We start from the raw sequence: 20,230 nt of genomic DNA, 5'->3' as shown, positions 1-20,230 counted from the left end.
GGAAAGGTATAGCCTGTTGCTCAGGTTCAGAGAACTCGGCAGTAAGAAATAGCCTTAAATTGCAGGAGAAAAATAAGTTAGATGAAAAACTATCCTAATGGTTGCGATAATTAGGCACAGAACTGGATTGGCTGGGAAAGTTGTAAAAGCCCTAACAGTGGAACCTTAAAAACAGGCTACAAATACCTTAGAAATAGCATAGGTAAGGTTGGACATGCGTTGAGTCATGGGTACAGAGACCGGAAGACCTCCTGTGATGCCTTCCAGACTCTTACCCGCAGCTTCTGTGCCACATGAGGCATGCAGCAGTGACATGCTGAACTAGACAAAACCCATAGTGCCCTGAGATAGCCCTCCTGGTGAAACGCAGTTCAGCAGCACAGAAGTTTGCAAGTTCCTTTGGCAGTGCTGAGGGTATGGAGTTTATTAGTAAATGAAGTGGGGAGGAAGGAGTTGTCCACTGAAAGAAAAACAAAGCGTAGTTAGGCAGCCGTGAATCAGAGTTGGTGTGCTTGTTTCCCTTTTATAAGCACATTGCTTCCCTCTGTTATTTGGGTAAGAATAGATGTATTTTAGCTAAGCAACTAGGATTTCAGCATGGGTTTTCAGGTAGAATGCTTGAAAGGTAAATGGTCTTTTTTCTGTGGGTATATAAATATATTAAAATTAAGTACGGGAGCATGTCTTTTGTATAGAGGAATCTTTGGTAGCAGTTCTGACAAATTCTGTTGAACGCTCTTTCAAAGAGACACTGCGTACATCCTGATGAAATTTGACAGCGTGACCTTTTCTTATGGGACAGAGGGAGCTTTTGCTGGTGTGACTTGACACTTTTTTTCAAACACACTAACAAAGATTGCAGACCCTTTAAAAGCATATTCCCTGGCATGTGGATCAGGTTAGTAGTACCTTTCCTGTGCACTGCCTTGTCTCACCATGTAGCAAGACTGGCACTACGTTATGTATTCGCTCAGGTTTATCTTCAAGCAAATATATATGTGTGTATAGACACATACACCTGTCGCAGCAGAAATACTAATTTAATTCGTTCATATGTCAATTTTCTTAGTATTTTTCTATCACAAATGGCTTTTATTGTGTTCTGTGCTTTTCAAAATAGTTGTAGATCAGTAGGTAAGATTCATAATTGTCAACACTTTCTGGTAGTTCTGAAACTTCCTCCTTTTTATGAATTAGTCTGTATAAATGAATGTCAGTATAAATAGTTCTATTGAATTTGTGATGTCATTTAAATGAGAAATCATATTTATGCATTAATTTGAATCTAGTAATGAATTCTGAAGCATTGTGACCTGTTGATGAATATCATGGGGATAAGTGTTATGTGGGATACTGGAGTATGGGGGAAGAATGATGTGTTATTTTGGATTCAAAGGAGTTGACAGAATCTGATGTGCTATCACTCTTCTGCACAAGAGCTCTTTATTCTGCTTATAAGAGGAAACACCTTTTTGGGAAGCATGTGGGAAGGTAAAGATTGCATATAGTGTGGAGGTATCTCCGCCTAATACTTGGTTACCAAACATTTTTCTAAAGCTGTTCTTGCCATGTTGCGAGCCATGCTGTTGACATTGTTGTAGACTGCTTAGTCTCAAGGATACTCAAATATGGACTTTAAATAAGCCACTGATCACATCGCTGCTATGAATAGTCCCCAGAGGCAAGCTACAGTCTCTTGATCGGTGTCTCTGGTGTTAGGCTGTGGATGAATACGTCAGTAAGAGTTACTAGGCAATTACCCTTTGTACTCTCTATGGATGACAGGTGTATAATTTGTATGTTCACCTTCTACGCTGGCCTTTAGAGATGGGTTCTTTAATTGTGTGGGTCGTTTTCACTAATGAGAAAGATTCTGGAAACACTGCATCACAGGGTATTATAATGACACCTCTCCAAGAGAGGTGGGGAAACACAAATGTGCCATAGTGTGATGATAGCAAGGTAAACAATGTTTCTGGAAAGTGAAGGCAGCCTGTGAGCAGGAGAGTGCATAACTCCGAAGAAGGCAGTGGATAATCAGAGTCACTGGAGATTCAAGTTCACATACTGTTCTTACAGTAGTTGCCATTTTTCATGTTTAAATTCAGTCTAAGTGGATAAAGAATTACTACTGGAATTCAAATCCAACTAATGCAATTAATTTACCCTGACCAGTTTCATGAGAGAAATTGGGACTCTTTGGGCTAATATTTCTCACTGGCCCCGAGAACAGTTGCAGCTGTTCTCTGCATTTCATGCAGAAGATTTGCAATTCACACTGTAAAAGTACTCCCTTGCCCACATGCTGAAGACTGCAGTTGTATTTTGCGCGTATCTGCTTACACTCCCACAGGTTGATGGGTGACTGTCTCCTTGGAAAGGTGCTAGTTCCTTCTGCAGTCATGTGCCTTTGAAGTGAGGAAATCCATACAATTTTCTTGTGGCATTAGCTGTGGTAGGTCAAAACTGGCACCAAACTGTGCTAGTTTTATAAATATAACCAGGTTTTGTTATTCTGTAGAAATAGAGGTTCCTGAACCTAAAAACTTTGTTTACTTACCACAATCCTTAAAATCATTCTGAAAATGCCAGAGTAGAAACAAGGAGAAGAAAGCAAGCTACAGCTCTTTGTTAATTTCCATGTCTGTAGGTTGGTGGAGCAGGTTCTGGCTGTTGAGATTTATGTATGTATGTATTTATTTATTTATTTATTCGTATAGCTATTGGAGCTGGAATGTGTTACCTTTACAGTCTGATTTTGAATACTATTCAGTGACTGCTTCTTTAATATTCCTTTAATGATATGTGCAGGACTTAAAAATCTTTTAGAAAGAACCTAAAAGTAGGTTTGGATAATGTTTGTGAGGAGATGATGGTGGTTGTTGCTACCATAATTGTTTTTTACCCATGGAAGTGTCCAAAGTCTGATAGAAAGACTAACTTAGTCTCCTGGAGTATATATATATGTATTATGTTGATGAGGCATGTAGTGGTCTTCCCCTTGTGGAAATATTTGAGGCTTCAACAGGTTTTGGCCTTTCCATTTTGGAATGCAAATAAGACCTTTAATTTCCATCACCACCTGCTTCCAGGAAGACAGTGAGCAAATCTGGGGGAAAGAAACAAGGAAGAGAGGAAAGAGGATGCTGTAGTTCTGCATTATGCTGAGAATGACTGTAGGGCTTCCTGCATCAAATCAGAAACAACATAGCCTTATGTATTGCCAATTCAGATTTGTTCAGAAATATTGCAGTGTTAATGGTTTGTGCTGCTGGCCTTTGTCCCTGACTAGGTATGTCCCTTTGCTTCAGACGGGTTCTTACTGTACCTCCTACAGCTGTCCACATGCCCTTTTGTCAGCTCTGTCTCCTGATCTGCTCCCGAATCCCTGCAGGTCACTGGTAGAATGTCACTCACCTGCATTAAAAAGCGTGTTTCTAATGCTCCCTCACTTTATTTTTAGACATTCATTGCTGCTGGATCTTCCTTTCCCTACCTTTGCTTTTCTCTAAGGGGGTACAGAGGATTGTCCCTGTGATAAGGACAATCACAGATGCTTAGGAAAATGGCTCAGTTCCCAGAATCTGAACTGAGTTCCCTGCAAGGCTCCAGAGATACCTGGGGTTCAGGGCAGACTTCCATGCAGACCAGTCAGTTCTAACTCTTTGACCCTTAGCCTTTCCCCATTTAGAGCATGTTTCCTGGTGTGTTTTGCTAACATAACACACCAGTGTTGCAAGCCATGTTGCTCCTGGGCCTTGCATTGCTGTACTCATGGTGGTTGCTTTTTTTTCAGTTTTGGAGAGAAAATGCAAGCTTCTATTTTCCTGCTTTGAAAATGCCAAGTGTGCCTGAAATTAGCCAGTGGAGGGTAGAGGTGTGTGCCTGAGCCATGTGGATGACTTGTATCCTGCAGGCATGGGAGCAGGAAAGTCTACTGATGCGTTATCACACAAATTGGTGAAATAACTACATAACGTCCAGGACAAATGGATTATTCTGTTGCTTACAGATACCAATTGTATATATTGTCAGCTTTTGTGCAGATGTATAGCTGCAGAGTGTAACTAGGGCCTAATAGTGGTAATGAAAACATCTGGAAGCATCTGGAGCATATGTTGCCTCCTGTATTGCTCACCTCTTCTGCACATTTGACCCTTTCATTGCCTTGCACAGCTTCGGTACTGGAGCATTATTTAGTAGCTGCCAAAAATCAAGCTCTGATAGAGCAGCTGTGGTCAGCAGGAGGCTCAGCAGGACTCCAGGACCCAAAGGTTGCGTTAGTTTCGGCAATTAGCCAGTTGCCCTCAGTGTTGTCTCCGAGTTTCTCCTTTTTACAGTTCACACAGTTTGTGTCCCGATTCTTCTCTGGTATATACATTTTTAAGTTCTTGTGCTATTGTCATCTTTAGATCTTAAACTTGTTCAATGCAGTCTAAAAACCAGGAGGCCAATGGCTGTGTGATGCCGAGGAGCTAGAGAACAGGCAATCAGAAGCAGCATGTCTTTGAGCTACACCAGTACATAAAGAAGGAGTGTCTGGGGATGTCTGTTTTACTCCTCCTCCTTTCCCTCACCCTCCATGCACTGACACTTACAGATGATGCCACCAATGAAAGTCCCAACAAGCAGCTATGAAAGGCTTCCAGAAAGTAGTCTGTGGGCAGATTCCTTAATTTCTGTCAGTTCTTGTGGTGGAGTCAGGTGCCTCTGGAAGATACTGGCAATGATGCAGATGTAGCTGGTGCCTTCAGGTGATGCAGATCCATAGCTACCAATATCTGGCTCTCCTTCCTCTTTTAGGCATGGTGTTGGATACAGCAGGCAGACAAGATCCTGCAGAATCATAGGCAAGGGTTGAGCCTGATCCAATGGAACTTAAATCTTGCCTTCAGATAGCTAAATGCTTGACCTATAGCTATGAGGCAACAGCTGAGTTTCTGGAGATGGATGGGGTGTTTCCCCTGCCACAAATTGAAACAGGAATGTAAGGGGAAAATTTAAATGAAGGAATCAGTGGTTAAACAGAGTGCTGTGCCATACAGCAGTGGCAGTGACCGTCTTGCATGATGACAGGAGATGGTGCAAGCTCTCTTGTTTGCATGAGCTTTCTCAGGCTGGATGTGAAGAAAATGTGTGTCTTGCAGCTTGCCAAGCTAGCTGGCATTGCTGTTGATACAATATGCCTGATGGTCTAAGCAACCATCAGCATGGCAGAATAAATCCATACCTGCATCCCTATGGTGCTATTATATACATGGGTGTGTGGGTAAATGGGAAATAGCAAGCAGCAAACACTTGCCTCAGCCTCTTGTGAATGCATTTCCTGGAGATGTTGTGTGCCTGAGGCTTTGTAAGTCCTCATTTCCCCAGCTCTGAGCCCCCTGGCAGCACAGTAATGTGGGGGATGCGTGTTACCAGTCTCTGAGGCAGCCTCTTTGATATTCAGCCAGATTGTTTGAACATCACCTTCCCCATCCCGAAGTACTGCCTCCACTTGTGATCCTTCCACACTTCTACCATGACACTTTGCTGCCAGTCTGTGATCAGTCCCAGGTGGTGCATGGAAAGAATGACAAGGTTAAAATAGTTCTTTTTATTTTTATAACTTTTACCTCAGGGGTTTATTTTGTTTTGTTTGTTTGTTTTTTGTTATTTCTCTGCTATTTAAGTCATTGAAGGCACTGCCCACTGCAGGATTTTCCCATTATAGCTTCTTGCTCTTGCTACCATTATTTCATTTCTAGCCACAACTCAGTTATAAGCAGCCACTGCCATTCTACTCACCCTGTTGCTCAGCCTGTATCTGTTGATCACCCCAGCCTTTTCTTTGACAGAGACAAAAAGTCATATTTTTAAAAACACATGATCACATGAAACGTGGTCATCATCCTAACACACGATTTAACACACATAAGCAACATTTAAAGGGTGACAATGCACCATGCTGCCACTATTATTTTTCTTTTTAATGCACCATACTATTTGGTCACTGGGCTTTAAGTATAGGGCTATGTGCTGAAAGCTGCAGGAGCTAAGAGCTGCTGTGTGATGCAGAAGCTCAGCTGGTTAGCTGCTTCCAGCAAAGCAGAGCTTTCTGCTGAGACCTGGTGGATGCTATGGACTAGGCTGGCTCACCCACCATCTGGCTGCTGTCACCTTGCAGCTCTGGATCCACGGGGTTTAATACTATCCTATCTCCCCCATAGCTTCGTTTCAAACTTCAGCACTTAGAGCCAGGTAAAGCTTTACAGTTTTACTTTGGAGTTCAGAAAAATGCTGAGGGAAATGTTATTGCTAACACTTGTAAAATCTTGACCAGTGAAAGCCCTTACTCTGCAGGCTTGCTTTCAGCAGCGTTAGGTAAAGTTCTGTCCAACATGCCATTGGCTGTCAGTATGCTGTCAGTGCTGCCAGTCATGGGACTGAACAACTTGGGGTGGCAACAAGCAGTCAGCAAAGGAAAATAAGGAGTATCTCTCAAGGCGGGAATAACTTGAATTTCTGATGCATGCAAGCAAGCAAAAATGCTGTCTTTTTACCCACTCCTTTTTTTTTTTTTTGCCCATCTATTTCACTCTTCTTCATGCTGTGCCTGTAATTGTAGGCTTTTTCTAGAAGCTCCACTGGTTTTGAAATGGTATTTTACACCATTTACATTTTATTTTTTCACATCAGTTACTGAAGTATTAAGGGTGGAATAATGACTGTTTACCTTCCTGTGTGCTAGCAAATGATTTTTCAACATAATTTCATTTTGCCTAAAGTATAATCTTTATAACAATGGATAGCTGATCACATATTCCCTTCTCAGTACCCCTGGAGACAGATTTTATGCTGACCGTTCAAATGAGTATTATCATGCAAGTACTAACAAGACTAAGTGGGTATAACTAAGCTCTGTGTAGGCGTGAGAACCATAATGATTCTGATAAATTCCCACGTTACAAACCAACCTGTTTGATTTGCTTCAGTACTTACCTTAATGGGAGCAAGGTGATCTAAGAGGAATTTTTCTTGATGCTGTTTTGCCTCATGGAAACTATATAAAAGCTATTTGTAGTAATGGTATTTTACTATTATGCATTTAGATCTGGAGCAGTGGTAACGGAGGGAAGCCAAGTTTAATAACCAGGAACACTACTTTCTCTTCTTTTCATTGAGGCTGTTCTCAAAAGCCCAGGAAACCTTCCAGAGCGATATGATAAACTTTTGGGTTAATGTGATAGGCTGTTACTCTTTTCCTTATCTATGTAGAGTCATGCATACCTATGTGATGGGTTACTTATGTATAGAGAGGATTGTAAAATATTTTCCATCTCTGTTGCCTCTAGTGTCTTCAGGCCATGTATCTAGTTCCAATTTTGGTACAGACAATTAAGGCCTCAGGCAAACCAAACCAGGATTATTTTATTTTAAAATACACTTTAAAACCTCACACTTGTTCATATGGTATCTTTTATGTTCCTTTGCTCCTGGTTTTCTTTAACTTAGCTTCATGCTTGCTGGAACCTTAAAAGTGTAAAATAGAAGAAGGGTTTGGAAGCAGTAGAATAACTTCCTTATATTGTGTGGGTCCCTAAAACAAAAATCTGATCTCTGTGCCTTGCAGCTGTGGTATGATTTTAGTGTGATGGATGATATTTTGTTGTGGTTTTCTTCTCTATTTCAGGCCAAACAAACAAAGTAGCCAAGGAGGCAGCTAATAGATGGACTGGTGGGTATGCCTTTATATTGCTTAACACAGCTTCAGACTAGTGCAATTTCAGTAAAAGACCTACTCATTGTGAATTTTAAATTTGATTAGGACTTGAAGCAGCATAGATCTCACTTACAAAAGCATGCAGGAATGTATTTACTTATAAATGATCACGGTTCGAAAAAAGAGTACATTTTCTCATTTAGTTAACTGAATGTACTTCACATCACATAATAGATTTCTTCTTCTGGTGCAGTCTCGCATACCGTGTTAAGACCTACAGCTCATTTTCTTGGTTGAGTCAAAATCTCTTAACATCAGGAAAACACTAACAGAAAGAGACTGGAAATGGTTGTGTCCAGATATTCAGAAGTTTAATTCTTCTGTTTTGAGTTTTTGTCTGTTTCTAAAGAGCAGAATGTTTTCTGGAACCTTATTGCTGCTATCATATGATGGATGCCAATATAAAGTAGGTATTTCTCATACTAATTCGTCAGCTTTGACAAGCAGGAAAAATGCTGCATGGTTTTTAGGAAGGTTACTGTGGTAACATTTGTATGGAAGTTTAACTCAATCTTCTGTTGCTTAGCTTTGCTATATTGCTATATATTTCCATTTTGCAGAGCAAGCAATATGTATGTCTTTTTTAATTATTTAGAATATAATTTGTAATTTTTTGGTTAGAATTCATCTACTACTGATAGACTGCTCGCTCTCAATGCTTATGCCAAGTGCAGTACGATCTCATTGTCATAGTCTTTTGACTATTACTACTTTATATCTTCATTTGCACTGGGGTTTTTACCGCATATGGGGGAATAAAGTTATGTATTTGAAAATGACTTCTGGGAGTACTGTTGTCAGGGCTTTCTGCTGTTGATGACAGGCTGTTCTCAAGGTCTTGAGAGAGGTAAAGGAGCTATGCCTCAGCCCGCAGAAAGTGCTTTTGCTGTTTCATAAGACAATTAGGTTTTGTGCTGCAGCATATTTTTCTTTTCAAGAGACAGTTTTAAAACCAAATGTCTGATGGCTGAAGACAAGAAAATATTTCTAAGGTGTGTGTAGACACAGAGGACACTTCATGTCTTAAGGAATGCTGTAATTTATGGGTGTTAGGAATGACGTAGTGAGTTTCAATCAATACTGCAGTGAAAAATTATGTTGAAAAGAATGTATATGCTAAAATAATAGTAATGCGATGCTAAAAAGAAGTGCTGACTAAAATTAAGCTACTTTTTGTCTTTTTAACTTTCAAAAAAAATGTATGTTATCTGAACAAGCGCAAGCAGGACTAGAAAGGACCTTGTAGTTAATTTGAATCTTATTTTCGCATTTGTAGACAGTCACACAGCAGGTGTCTAGTTGAAAAGGGGCATAAAAAAACACTTATTATGCATATTCACACTTAGCTCATCACTCTATAGCAGGCTTACACTGTAATTGTGGCTTTCAGTCTTCCCATAGGAAAGAAGCAAGGAAAGATTAAGGGAACCTTCAAAAAAAGAAGACATATTTTACTTAGTACTGAGTAAAAGTATGTCATTAACAAAAGCCTCCCGTTTTCTGTTCTAAATCTACTTAATAATGATATTCCCCATTATGTACTTGTTTCATCTACACAGAGATAATGCAAATGGAAGGATTTGGTTGTAGCCAAGACTAATTCATGCTTCCCTAAATACTCAAAACTGGATGTTTTTCATTCTGTTTACAGATAATATCTTTTCAATAAAGTCCTGGGCCAAACGTAAATTTGGATTTGAAGAGAGCAGAATTGACAAAGGTTTTGGAATCCCAGAAGATTTGGATTACATTGATTAGCGTTCAGCAGTTGATGACTGACACAGTTGTACATAGTTTGTTTAAATATGCTCAGCTGGCATTTAAATGTGTATCTGAATCCTCTCCAAACAGCTGACTGCTTTATAATTTGCAGTTTTTGTTAAAGTTAATAAAATGATAAATTCTTTTGTTGCATTTCAGTTTTTTCTAGTACTCTGTGGACAGTAAATCTCTTGGTTTCTTCCATGAGACAGACTAAGAATGGGCAGGGGTTATAGGGAATAATTAACACAAAGTCCTGAGACTGGTTTTTACTTTTCCTTTGCTTAACTAGGAGTAGTACTAAGAGTGAGAAGCTCCAGGGATTTATGTTGGAACACGATGAAGACTTTGGAGTGGATACAGCAGGAGACAATAGGGAATAGAATTATTTCCCTTTTCCCCTTCCCCCCACCCCAGCCAATGAAACAAGCAAGAGCCATAATCCATTGATGGAAAATAGTGAGACAGTAATAATGTGAATAGAAAAGCTGAAGTCTGATTTCCAGTTGTTCTTTACAAGCAGTCCTAGTGACACAGTAGGTTTAGGGATGAAATTTTATTTGTTTTTGGAAAATACTAGTTCATCAGAGTTAAATCTGTTCCAGTGCATGTACTAGATTTGACACTGAGAAAGCGTCTCTTGTCAAGATTGTTACTGCATAGGAGAGGGAGCAAAGGTCACTCATATATCCATTTGCACCTCAGTGCACCAAGGTTTAGGATGCTAATCTGGGATGTGGGAGACTGAATTTGATTTGCTGTTCAAAATTGAGCATCTTTGGGTTTATGCACATTTTTCAATTTCAGGCTAAAAAAGCAGCCAACCAAAATAACAACAGATTTCAGAATGTCTCATTTTTGCTAGGTGACATTTCACAAGTTTACTTCTAGCTCTGATTGGTGTGTGGCTACAGAAGAGAGAGGCAGAGAGTGCAGGCTGCTCTTGAACCTCCCACAGCTACGGATTACAAGACAGCATTTCTGCTGTATGACTGGAAGATATAAGCTTTACCTTTTGGAGGCAGGTGGTAGATGCGTGTATCACTGAAAGGTGACTGTTTGCCTTTTATGTAATCTCTGAGAAGAGCATCACTGAAAAGGTGACATTTAGCTGGAGATACGCTCAGAAGATATGCTGTCTCCTGTGACCTTTCCAATTAAACAGTTTCCTAGCAGTTCAGTGCACATTAAAACCCAAGGATTTCAGATGTGCCCCTGCTATTGTCATCTCATATCTATGAAGACAGCAAGGTTCTTGGGAAGATACCAAGTGGAAGATTTTCCTCTCAAAGAGGTAGTGTAGCAAGCTGTCTGTTGGCTGAGGAAAATGTGATGCCTGGCACATAAATGTAATGACAGTAAAAGGTCACTGTCCTTACAATTGTAATTAAGACATTTCCTTTTACGTGTTTGGAAAGATTTTATTCCTAATATATCCAATATTTAACATATAACATCTTACAAACTTAAGTTTGAGTAAGAGCTTACCAGCTGCTAAGGGGTAAAAGCTTAATGCAAGCAGGTAGTATTGAGCAGAATGCAGCTAAGTTATGGTGCCAAACCAAACTATTGATGCACAAGTAGCTTGGGTGGTTGTTCTTACTCTTGGCTTGGATTGTGTGCTGTGAAACACTAAAAGAGTTTTGTCTGTAGAATCTAAGTGATTTTTTTTTTCCCCTTAAATGTCTGTTTTTTTCTGTGAATCTATTCTGTATCATCTGACATGTGTTGGAAGCTCCTTGACACATCTGCATTTGAGAGCATGTATCTGCCACACACGAGAGGATGACTCAGAAGGCTTATTTCTATGAAGGAACGTTGGGCACGTGAACTTGCTGGCGGTTCCCACCTCTTAGAATCACTTTTTCGTGGCTGATCTTCTACTCCTCAAGCAGCCTCAGGAAATTTATGGCCTGTAGCAGTTCGCGCACTGCGACATCAGCCTGTGCTGATGAGGGTTTCTTGCTGGTTTTTGCTGCTTTGGCTACTTTCCAAATTCAAGAAGGAAATGAAGATGACCAACTATGTAAGTTTAGCTGCAATATTGTGGCTTCCTGTCTGTAGGGTGAGAGCACTGGGCTGTAATAAAACCATGAAGTATAATAAATAGCAACGAAACAACTGTACTTGAGGTTGTTTTGAGGCTTGCTTGGAGATGCTACAGTTGGCCAGCATAAGTAGTACTTTTAAAGTGTCAAACACAGCCCTGATGCTTTGGACACAAAGCTTAAGTAGTTCAAGTGCAATTTATAGCAATAATGTCTTCTGTAGATTTTTGGGTTTGTTTACAGGTACAGAAGAGAACACAGACACGCAGCCATACTCTATTTTCTGCTACTGTCTCCTACTCCTGGTGCTGGGTAGCCAGCCTGGCGGAAGAATGTATCTCCTCCTGTAAGGACATAGTTTTGAAGCAGCCAGAAAAGAAATTTCTCACCTAAAGAGAGGCAGGGAACAGGCAGCACATTATCACAAACCGATGCTTGTTCCTCTAGTGGAATAGATTCTTGTGCTACCTTTCTCATGATTCACTTTTAGTGTAGGTGACTTTCAACAGGAAAAGCAAATTGAGATCCTTTCTGAGACAAAAAGACAATTTGTACATCTTGAATATTCCAAGACACTTTCAGACTGCTGCATCTGCTCACTTTTGGATGCTTTTCTTCTTAAAAAGATATGCAGCAGTCAGCTGAATCCCACAGTATGAAGCCATTTACAACGTTTTGGTTCGAGTTGTGCGTTCACTTTAATTTTTAAGAGAAGCTGAGGCTTTTGTTTTCTGCTGTTAAAAGTCACTAACGGTTAACATGATTTTTCCTTCTCCTGAGGTGTTTTCAACTATTATAATAAAAATGAAAACACTCAATTTGATCTTCTGTCCCAATTTACTGAGATGGAATCTGGGAAATTTCTAAAGAATCTAACATGAAAATGGTGGGGTTTAAACACTCATTTCTGCTGTCATTCTTGTGGTTATGTCACAGCTATATTATGTATATGTCTTCCTCTTTTTTCTTTTTTCTTTTTTTTTTTTTTTATTCTGCTCTGTAGTTTTTTTGCCCAAGTAAGGTAAATATTTTCATCTGTTACAATTAAGTCAGGAGGTCAGGCCCTTACTACAATTCAGGTTTATGATTAAAGCAGCTACTAGTGCAAATTGTGAAAATCAAAAGCAGTTGTTCTTAGCAGAGTCTGCAGCTCTGACAGGAGCAGTATCAGGTCCAGCTTCTCAAACTAATCTCAGTGGGAGTTTATCAGTACAGCACCAGGCCTGGCTAAGCCTGTTCTTTGGGACTGATTTTGATTAGCCACTGTGAAGCAAACCTAGACACAGGAGAAAATATTTGTATCTGATCTACTTAGAAACCTTAGCAGTTTAGAGAAAGCTTTGCTGACTGAATCTGCCCTGAAACAACCTATTTTTCCTTGGCTTTTCTTTTAACTAGCCATCTGCCTGCTCTGTACAATGCCAAGCATGAACTCTAGGGCTCCATTTGTGGTACTTGCAGAGCATTAAAATGTTAACAGTCACCAAGGTTTAGGTTTTGACATAGTTCAGCTGCTAAACCTTTCATTAATGCATCCTCTGAAATGTCATTACTTTCTGGGGTTGCAGTAACCTACACGTTTTAAAAGGCAAAATCCAGGCTCTGAAGCAAACAGCACAGTGATGGTGTGACCAAGGGTGAAGCTTGAACTGAAACTTACTGCGAGAACAGTGCTAAAAGAAACCCAGCCTATGATGGTGACTAAGAAGTTTGTTGCAAGAGCTCCTTAGAGAGTCCTCCTGTCACCCAGGTTTATTTCCATGAGCCAGATGATCTGGCTGGTGCTTATCTTCACTTGTTTCTTGTCGAGGTGAGGTTTGTATGAGTATGTTTTCTGTCATTTCTCTCCTCCTTTTCCCTCCCCATGTTCTTAAATTTCACGGTGGATTTCAGCCAAATTCAGTCTGAGGCCCTGCAGTGTGAGCTCATGATTTATCTGTTCTGCTTGGCTAGCTGCCTGATAAATACAGGCTTTCCCTTTCCCACCTGACAGTTCAGGGACCTGAGAAAGGGGTAGAGCATGCTGGGGGTGGAAAGAGGAAGGAAAAATGTCAAAGATGGCTGTAAAAGACCAGGAGCATTTGGTGTCTGCTGGTGGTGGAGTTTATGTGAGGGCACCCTTGCTGGGGCTGAGATGGGATGGCATGCTCATTGTTTCAGTGGGAAGGAACAGGGATCTAGGAAACTGGTCTCTTGGCAGACAGACTTCGTTACTTCTGCTGCTCATGATTATTAGTCTGGGGGGTTGTGGCACTATAAATTTACACAAGGCTTCGCTGAGACAGTAATTAGATGTCTTGCCTGATCTATAGAATCAGCATGCCCCAGAAGTGCACACGCCTGCTAGCTTCAACAGCTGAAGTCCTTGGATAATCCTTAGTGTCACCCAAGTGAGTGGATTCTTCTAGCTGCTGTCTAGACACCATGCTTGTGTAAGTATTCTTCTGCTTAAGGGATCTGCTTCACAGCAGCGATAGCCTTTCTCTGCAGCTTGTCCCTTCTGTGGTTTCTCCTCCATCCCTCCACTGTCATTTCCCTTTCAGATCTGCTTACAGAAACTACGTAGGCTGAATGAGCAAAGCACTGCAGTCGGTACAGATGGTTGTCTGTCTTACTCCTCCGCTTGCTGACATGCCTGTCAGCGTGCGCACCTTCCAGTGCACAGGCATATAGGAAGGCAAGCATCTACGCTTCAGACTTGCCTCTTTAAACTGTGTGCACAGAAGGTTGCATGTCAAGAAGACTGAAGGGCAGAACCGGCTGTGAACACCACCACAAGCACCACTGAACTTTTCAGGGTCACATCAGAAGCTTTATAATGCCCTACAAATGAACGAAGAGTTCTTATGCTATCGACAATTTGGTCATCTGGTCATTATTTCACGCTAACCTAGTCAGAAATATTTTCCTTGTGGCAAAAAAAAAATAATCCTGGTGAAGTATTTATAAAGAACAGCTTTCAAGCAAAACCTGCAGGGCAATTTTCTGTTTCAAGTCGTTTGATGAAAACCCAAGTTATTCTGAGAAACGAAGCGCCTTTCCACATGAAAGGTTTAATTCTAACAAAAAATAGTCTGTCCTGTTGTTTCAGAAAACCTGACTGGTCTGTTGGCAACCAGCTCTAAAGTAAATTCTGTAACCAGCCCAAGGGGCACCTTTCTTCAGGTGGGGTGATGAAATCCAACTGTGCCGCTGCTGAAGCTCAAAAGGAAAAGCCATTAAAAAATATGGCTCCTAGAGAAAGCCAGGGGAGGAAGAGGTTGTATCTGAAGTGAAAAGGGCCCGAGTTACCACCCGCACACAAACCCGCGTCTTACAGGCATCCACCTCTTTCCCTGTCCACCTTTGTTCCTGTCACCCGTGTTCAAGCTGTGCCTCAGTAGCATCCTGGAGATCAGATTTTTATGCTGAGGTGCAAAATTGTTTGTTTTGTCTCATTTATGCAGTCTACAGTGAGAAAAAAAATATTATTATTTCTCCCCCTTCCCCTTTCTGTTAAGAAAAAAAGGAAGGAGAGGAAAAAAGTCAATCAGATCATGTTTTCTTGCGTTACCATTACTGGCTATGCAAAATAATGCCTCTGGCTGATCCAAGCATTCTGCAGGATTTTTGAAGGAAGATAAAACTGAGATTTTCATATCTTGTTTTCAATTTTTTAGAGAAATTAATTGGCTACTGAGTTAGATAATTCTCCCCTCCCCATTATGCTGTACTTGGACAAAGACATACCCCAGTGGCAGAAATGCGTTTTGATTAATTTTTTGCATGGACATCAACTAATCATCATAATAAATTCTAGTCCTCTGTGGGCTTTCTTTCCCCTTAAAGTATGCTCTAGGGAACATGCTTTTGACTATGTTTTTAAAAGTCAGTTCCTGAGATCACTGATTAAAAAAACCAAAGTCCAGGCTCTGTAGCAGACCCATTTGCTATTCCAAGATTGTTAATATTGTATATCTATTTGAGAAGGATATGTAAGAAATAACAGTGAAGAAAATTATACCAAGAGCTCAAAAACGTGTGTCTCGGTATCATCTGGTGAAAGGCAAGAAGCTTTATTTTTTCTTTTCCACTCTGCACTGATTTCAACTAGGTGTTTATCATTAGCATCCTCAGCTATTAAAAAAGGGAAAAAAAGCCTGGATGATATGTTCTGATTTTGGTGTAACTACAGGCAAAGGTTCAGCGAGTAAGTTGGGTTGTTTTTTTTTAACAGATGCTTTGAACAAACCAGCTTCAAATCCATCTTCAGAGTCCATCAACTTTTTCTGGTCCTTTCAAGTAAAGGTGTAACAGAGATACTGGTTTACTGTTCTGTCCTTAGATTGGAGGTGGTAATAATAAAAATAGCTAAAATAATTCAAAATCAAAACACTTTAAAATGTTTTGTTCAAAACTGGTTAGCATATATGTGAAGCTGTCTCTTTCTTTTTGAAAAAATCCCAAAAAAACCCAAACAAAAAACCCCCAAACCAAGCTCGGAGCCCTTTCTTTATCATTAACTGTGTAAATCATTAAAAGATTGTACAAACCTAGGAAAGCCATGCATGTCTGAGTAGGGCATGTGCCTTCACTCTTCTGAGTAGGCATGATATATAATCTGCATTTTGGGGTTGCATACGTATTTTCATTCTTCTTATTCTTTCTTTGATGCTTATGCTAGTTAGTGAAATGGAGAGAGTTTTCTATTAAGCCCCCTTTACTGATATGCAAATGTGGCTGTTAACTTGAAAGGAACTTGGGATATGAAAAAGGGGAATTTAACTTCAAATTTTTTGTTCTTTTTAGGCTTTCTCCTCGGCAGTCTTGAGCTGATGGAGTGTGCATTGTCTGGCCTCTGTTTTGGACGCAATTCCTGAATTAGAAAAACGTAAATGAAAAGCACTGATTCCTGACTTACTATGCAACTATCTCCTATACTAGCCCCGCAGTGGCATCATCCAGCTGTTGGTAGGGAGCAGATGTACAACAGTGATGGGTCTTTGTAAACATTTTTGCCTTTTTATGGTTAGTGTTACTGGTTAGTATGTCTCTGTCCTGAATTAGGTCCAGAGGGAGGAGGGTTCACTGCTTAAAAGCACTGGCAAGATCTACACTTAGATCTACGTTTGATAGGAGCTCCTCTGTCAGCCTTTCTAGACAACTTTATTTTGGACATAGTAACCCTAACAAACGCTTATCTTGGCAAGTGAGTGGTAAATAATTATGCTCTAATGCAAGTGCTTTTGCATTGTAAACTAGTCCATGATAGTGTATGCAATCATTTACAATTAAATACAAAAATTCAGAGGACCAAGCTTGCAGGTGCACTATGGAGTTACTAGAAGAAACCATTTGTTGTCAACCTATCTACTTGATAATGTAATTTTTTCAAGGTAGTATATTTCAGGGGCTTTAGTTTCCTTCAGCACACCAGTGCTAATGGTTCTGTCTTGTATGGACAACAGCAATGATGGTGGGACACATAGCTTCAGCTTTTCCTAAAATGAAAGAAGTTTTACCAAGAAGCCAGCAGAGGAAGAACCTTGCAATCAGAATCAGTCTACTTGAAAAAGAATCATTCTGCAGTAGAGACCTTAGAGCAGCCTCCCAGTATTTGAAGGGGGTCTACAAGAAATCTGAAGAGGGACTTTTTACAAGGAAATGTAGTGACAGGACAAGGGGGAATGGCTTTAAACTGAAAGAGGGGAGATTTAGATCAAATATTAAGAAGTTCTTTACTGTGAGGGTGCTGAGGCGCTGGCACAGTTTGCCCAGAGAAGCTGTGGCTGCCCCATCCCTGGCAGTGTTCTAGGCCAGGTCGGATGGGGCTTTGAGCAACCTGCTCTAGTGGAAGGTGTCCCTGCCCGTGGCAGGGGGTTGGAACTGGATGATGTTTAAGATCCCTTCCAAACCAAACCATTCTGTGATTCTGTGATGAAGTCTTTACAGCTTGCTTGATTTCCAAGTACTGTGAAGAGCATCCACATCTGGTTCAGTTAATTTCTCATCCACTTGTGCGCTCACATCCTGCACAGGCCCAGAGTTCGCCTCTCATCTGTGTTCCACCTGACAGGTGTCATCTTATCTTGGGTTGTGGGTGTTAGAGACTCTCCCCGGGACCTTGTGCTGCAAGGTTCTCTTTCCAGCGCTGCAGGTGGCTGTGAGCCGAGATACTGCTCCTCAGTTACTGGTGTGCAGAGAACAGCCTTGTATCCATCTGGAAAGGTGAAAAGCTCTTGATAACCTTGCATGATAATTTTTGTGGCAGTGCTAGTAGAACATTATTCCCTTTATTTTAGAGCTCATATCCACTTATGCTTTCTCTTTGAAGCCTGAAATTCAGATAATGCATGTGTGCAGCCTCCTGTCCCTCAGCCTTCAAAGTTCTAGGAGAAGCAATATAAATGGAAACTAAATACAAAACAGAGCAAAGGTTGAAGGTGAAGGGAAGGAAAAAAACCTCATGTCTTCTACTCTGAAGTCAATGTTTTAACATTATGTGTTGCGAGAGACCCTAAAAACATCTTTTCTTATCTCTACCTCATGCTGAATCCCAGATCAATGTAAACCTGGCTTTTTTTTCTTCAGAGAGGATAAGTATTATCACTTGCAGCCTCACACAGCTACTCCCAAGGTGGGAAACCTTGGGGCAATATGCACAAGAAGCTTTTATTTGCTTGCATTTCCATTTAACAGGAATGAAAATTTCAGGTGCCAGAGACTTCATGCTTGCAATAACCATTATATAATGGTTTTTTATTCCCTGCTGCAGAAGGATGCTCTCTGGCTGTGCAAGACAGTACCTCCTTCTCCTTTAGGACTTAAGCTACCATGGCAGAAATTAACCCCCTCACTGTAAAGAGCAGACTTATGAGGTGATGGGCCCTTCTAAAAGGTCACAGCTCTTCCTGGATTTTTGAGATCAAAGGGCTGGGATAATGGGAAAACCCCTCCAAGCTCAGTGTGAAAGGGTGACCTGTTTCTGCTTTGGCTGGAGTAAATCACAGACAGGCAGTCTGGGGTTATGTGTTTGTTTCAGTGTATGACAGATTTTACAGGCAAGGTTAGTTGCTTTTTTCAGCAGTTTCCTCACAGCTGGTGAAGAAAATATTTGCCGCCACGTGCAATCAGCATCGTGGTAGCCCTTGGGGCAGCAGACATCTCTCAGCTGGGGAATAAAACCCAAGCTCCTTCCTAGTAAAACTGAATGACACAAAAGAAAATGGTAGGTTAATTGAATTAACTCATGGAGAGGTGCTCACCAGTCTCTGGCTTTTGCTCACTGAGAGATGCAGTGCCAGCCAGCCTGGCGAAAGCTGTGTCCTGGGAGAAACTTTCTTTCAAGGCCTCTGCGCACAGGTCATAAAGGCACAGTGATACAAAGCTGTGACAGCTCCATTTAGTACTGCTGTTCCGTGCCAGTTTAAAATGTGTTACTTTAGTTCTTTAGACCATCTGATCAGGTTATCAGCCCAGTTAGGGGAATGAGATGCTGCCGGTTCACCATCCTTTAAAAATAAGCTCTGTGCCATAAATGCTTTCTTGTTATTCTCCAAATTAGTTTCCATGGCAACTCTGTCACTGGAACAATCTTTTTGCCAATGAAAAGGAGGAAAATAATTTCCTTTTTAGGAATCCTCTGCTCAGCCTAGTAAAATTCCCTTTTTACTTGAACCCTATTCACCTCTAGGGAATCAGGATTCTTGTCTCCATTCACCTCCACCAAATGTGCCCTGGGTTTCACTCCCACAATTTCCCTCCTCCACTCCTTTCTGCTTTCTTAGTTGAAATTGGTACCTTTTTGCTTCAGAGAGACAGATCTGGGAGGTTTGTGCTACAGAATTCCTTGCTGTGTGGCTTCCATCTTACCTTTTAACTAAAGCTTCTTCAATTGCACACCCTTTTTATCAAAACAGGTCTGGGAGGCAGTGCAACGCAGGGTGATGCAGGTTACTGGCCTTTTCCTCCTTGCTGATGTCTTCTTACATCTCCGTCTCAGGACGTGTTTCAGCCAGAGCACTTGATGCCAAGGCACAGCCCGGGAATCTGCTGTACGCTGTGGAGCTTCTCTGGAGGAAAGCTTGTGATGGCTCAGAGATTAGTCATGCCAAGCCTCAAACACCACGTGCTTTGTAATGTCTTGCTGCAGAAACAGCTGTCGTGTGTTGAAATGAAACGTGAGACGCAGCTTCAGCCCGCTGTGGAGAAAAGCAGCTCTCTCTGCAGCATCAGGGGGCTTTGAGACAAGAGTTTTTGTTGAAAAACATGCTTCCATCAAAAGCAACTTAAAGTGAAGCTCTATCGAAGCCTGGCCTCTGGAAGGGACCAGCCTTAGCGTATCTCCATTAGCATCATAAACAGTACTGCTAATTCTTTTTCCTCTATTTCTTGCTTATGCCCCCATTTTACCTGTGAACTAAGGAAAAGATCGTACTCCGCAGTGCAATTTCTCTAACTGAAGCTTTCCTGGCTTGCTTCAAGCACAACACAATCTCTTTCTTCCGGCCCCTCAGCAGGTTATTGAGCGTTTTTCAGCATCTGCCTTGACATCCCCAGGGGTTCGGAGTACAGCCCTGCTAAGTAAATCATCCTTTATTGCAGGAGCAATTGAGCCTGGTTCTGAGTACAGCAGAAATATGCAAACTAGATGAAAGTCATTTTGCTTACTGCTGTATTC

The 20,230-nt window shown here is 41.0% G+C and overlaps 1 protein-coding gene across 3 annotated transcripts in view; it reads left to right on the top strand.

The window, feature by feature from the left end:
- MND1 (meiotic nuclear divisions 1) overlaps positions 1-9,681 on the top strand; it is a 43,387-nt gene extending 33,706 nt beyond the window's left edge. For 2 of the 3 annotated variants that reach the window (XM_030491808.1, XM_030491805.1), the window contains exons 7-8: positions 7,673-7,717; positions 9,414-9,676. In XM_030491808.1, the coding sequence (XP_030347668.1) occupies positions 7,673-7,717; positions 9,414-9,520 (152 nt within the window). In that variant the 3' untranslated portion in view covers positions 9,521-9,676. Of the gene's footprint in view, positions 1-7,672; positions 7,718-9,413 lie in introns of all 3 variants that reach the window. The other variant, XM_030491806.1, reaches the window with a different exon arrangement.
- The last annotated feature ends 10,549 nt before the right edge of the window (positions 9,682-20,230 follow it).

This window comes from Strigops habroptila, chromosome 7 (assembly GCF_004027225.2).
Source record: "Strigops habroptila isolate Jane chromosome 7, bStrHab1.2.pri, whole genome shotgun sequence".
NCBI classification, from domain to species: Eukaryota; Metazoa; Chordata; class Aves; order Psittaciformes; family Psittacidae; genus Strigops; species Strigops habroptila.
The sequence above is the reverse complement of the archived record's forward strand: the minus strand, read 5'-3'. Positions and strand labels throughout refer to the sequence as shown.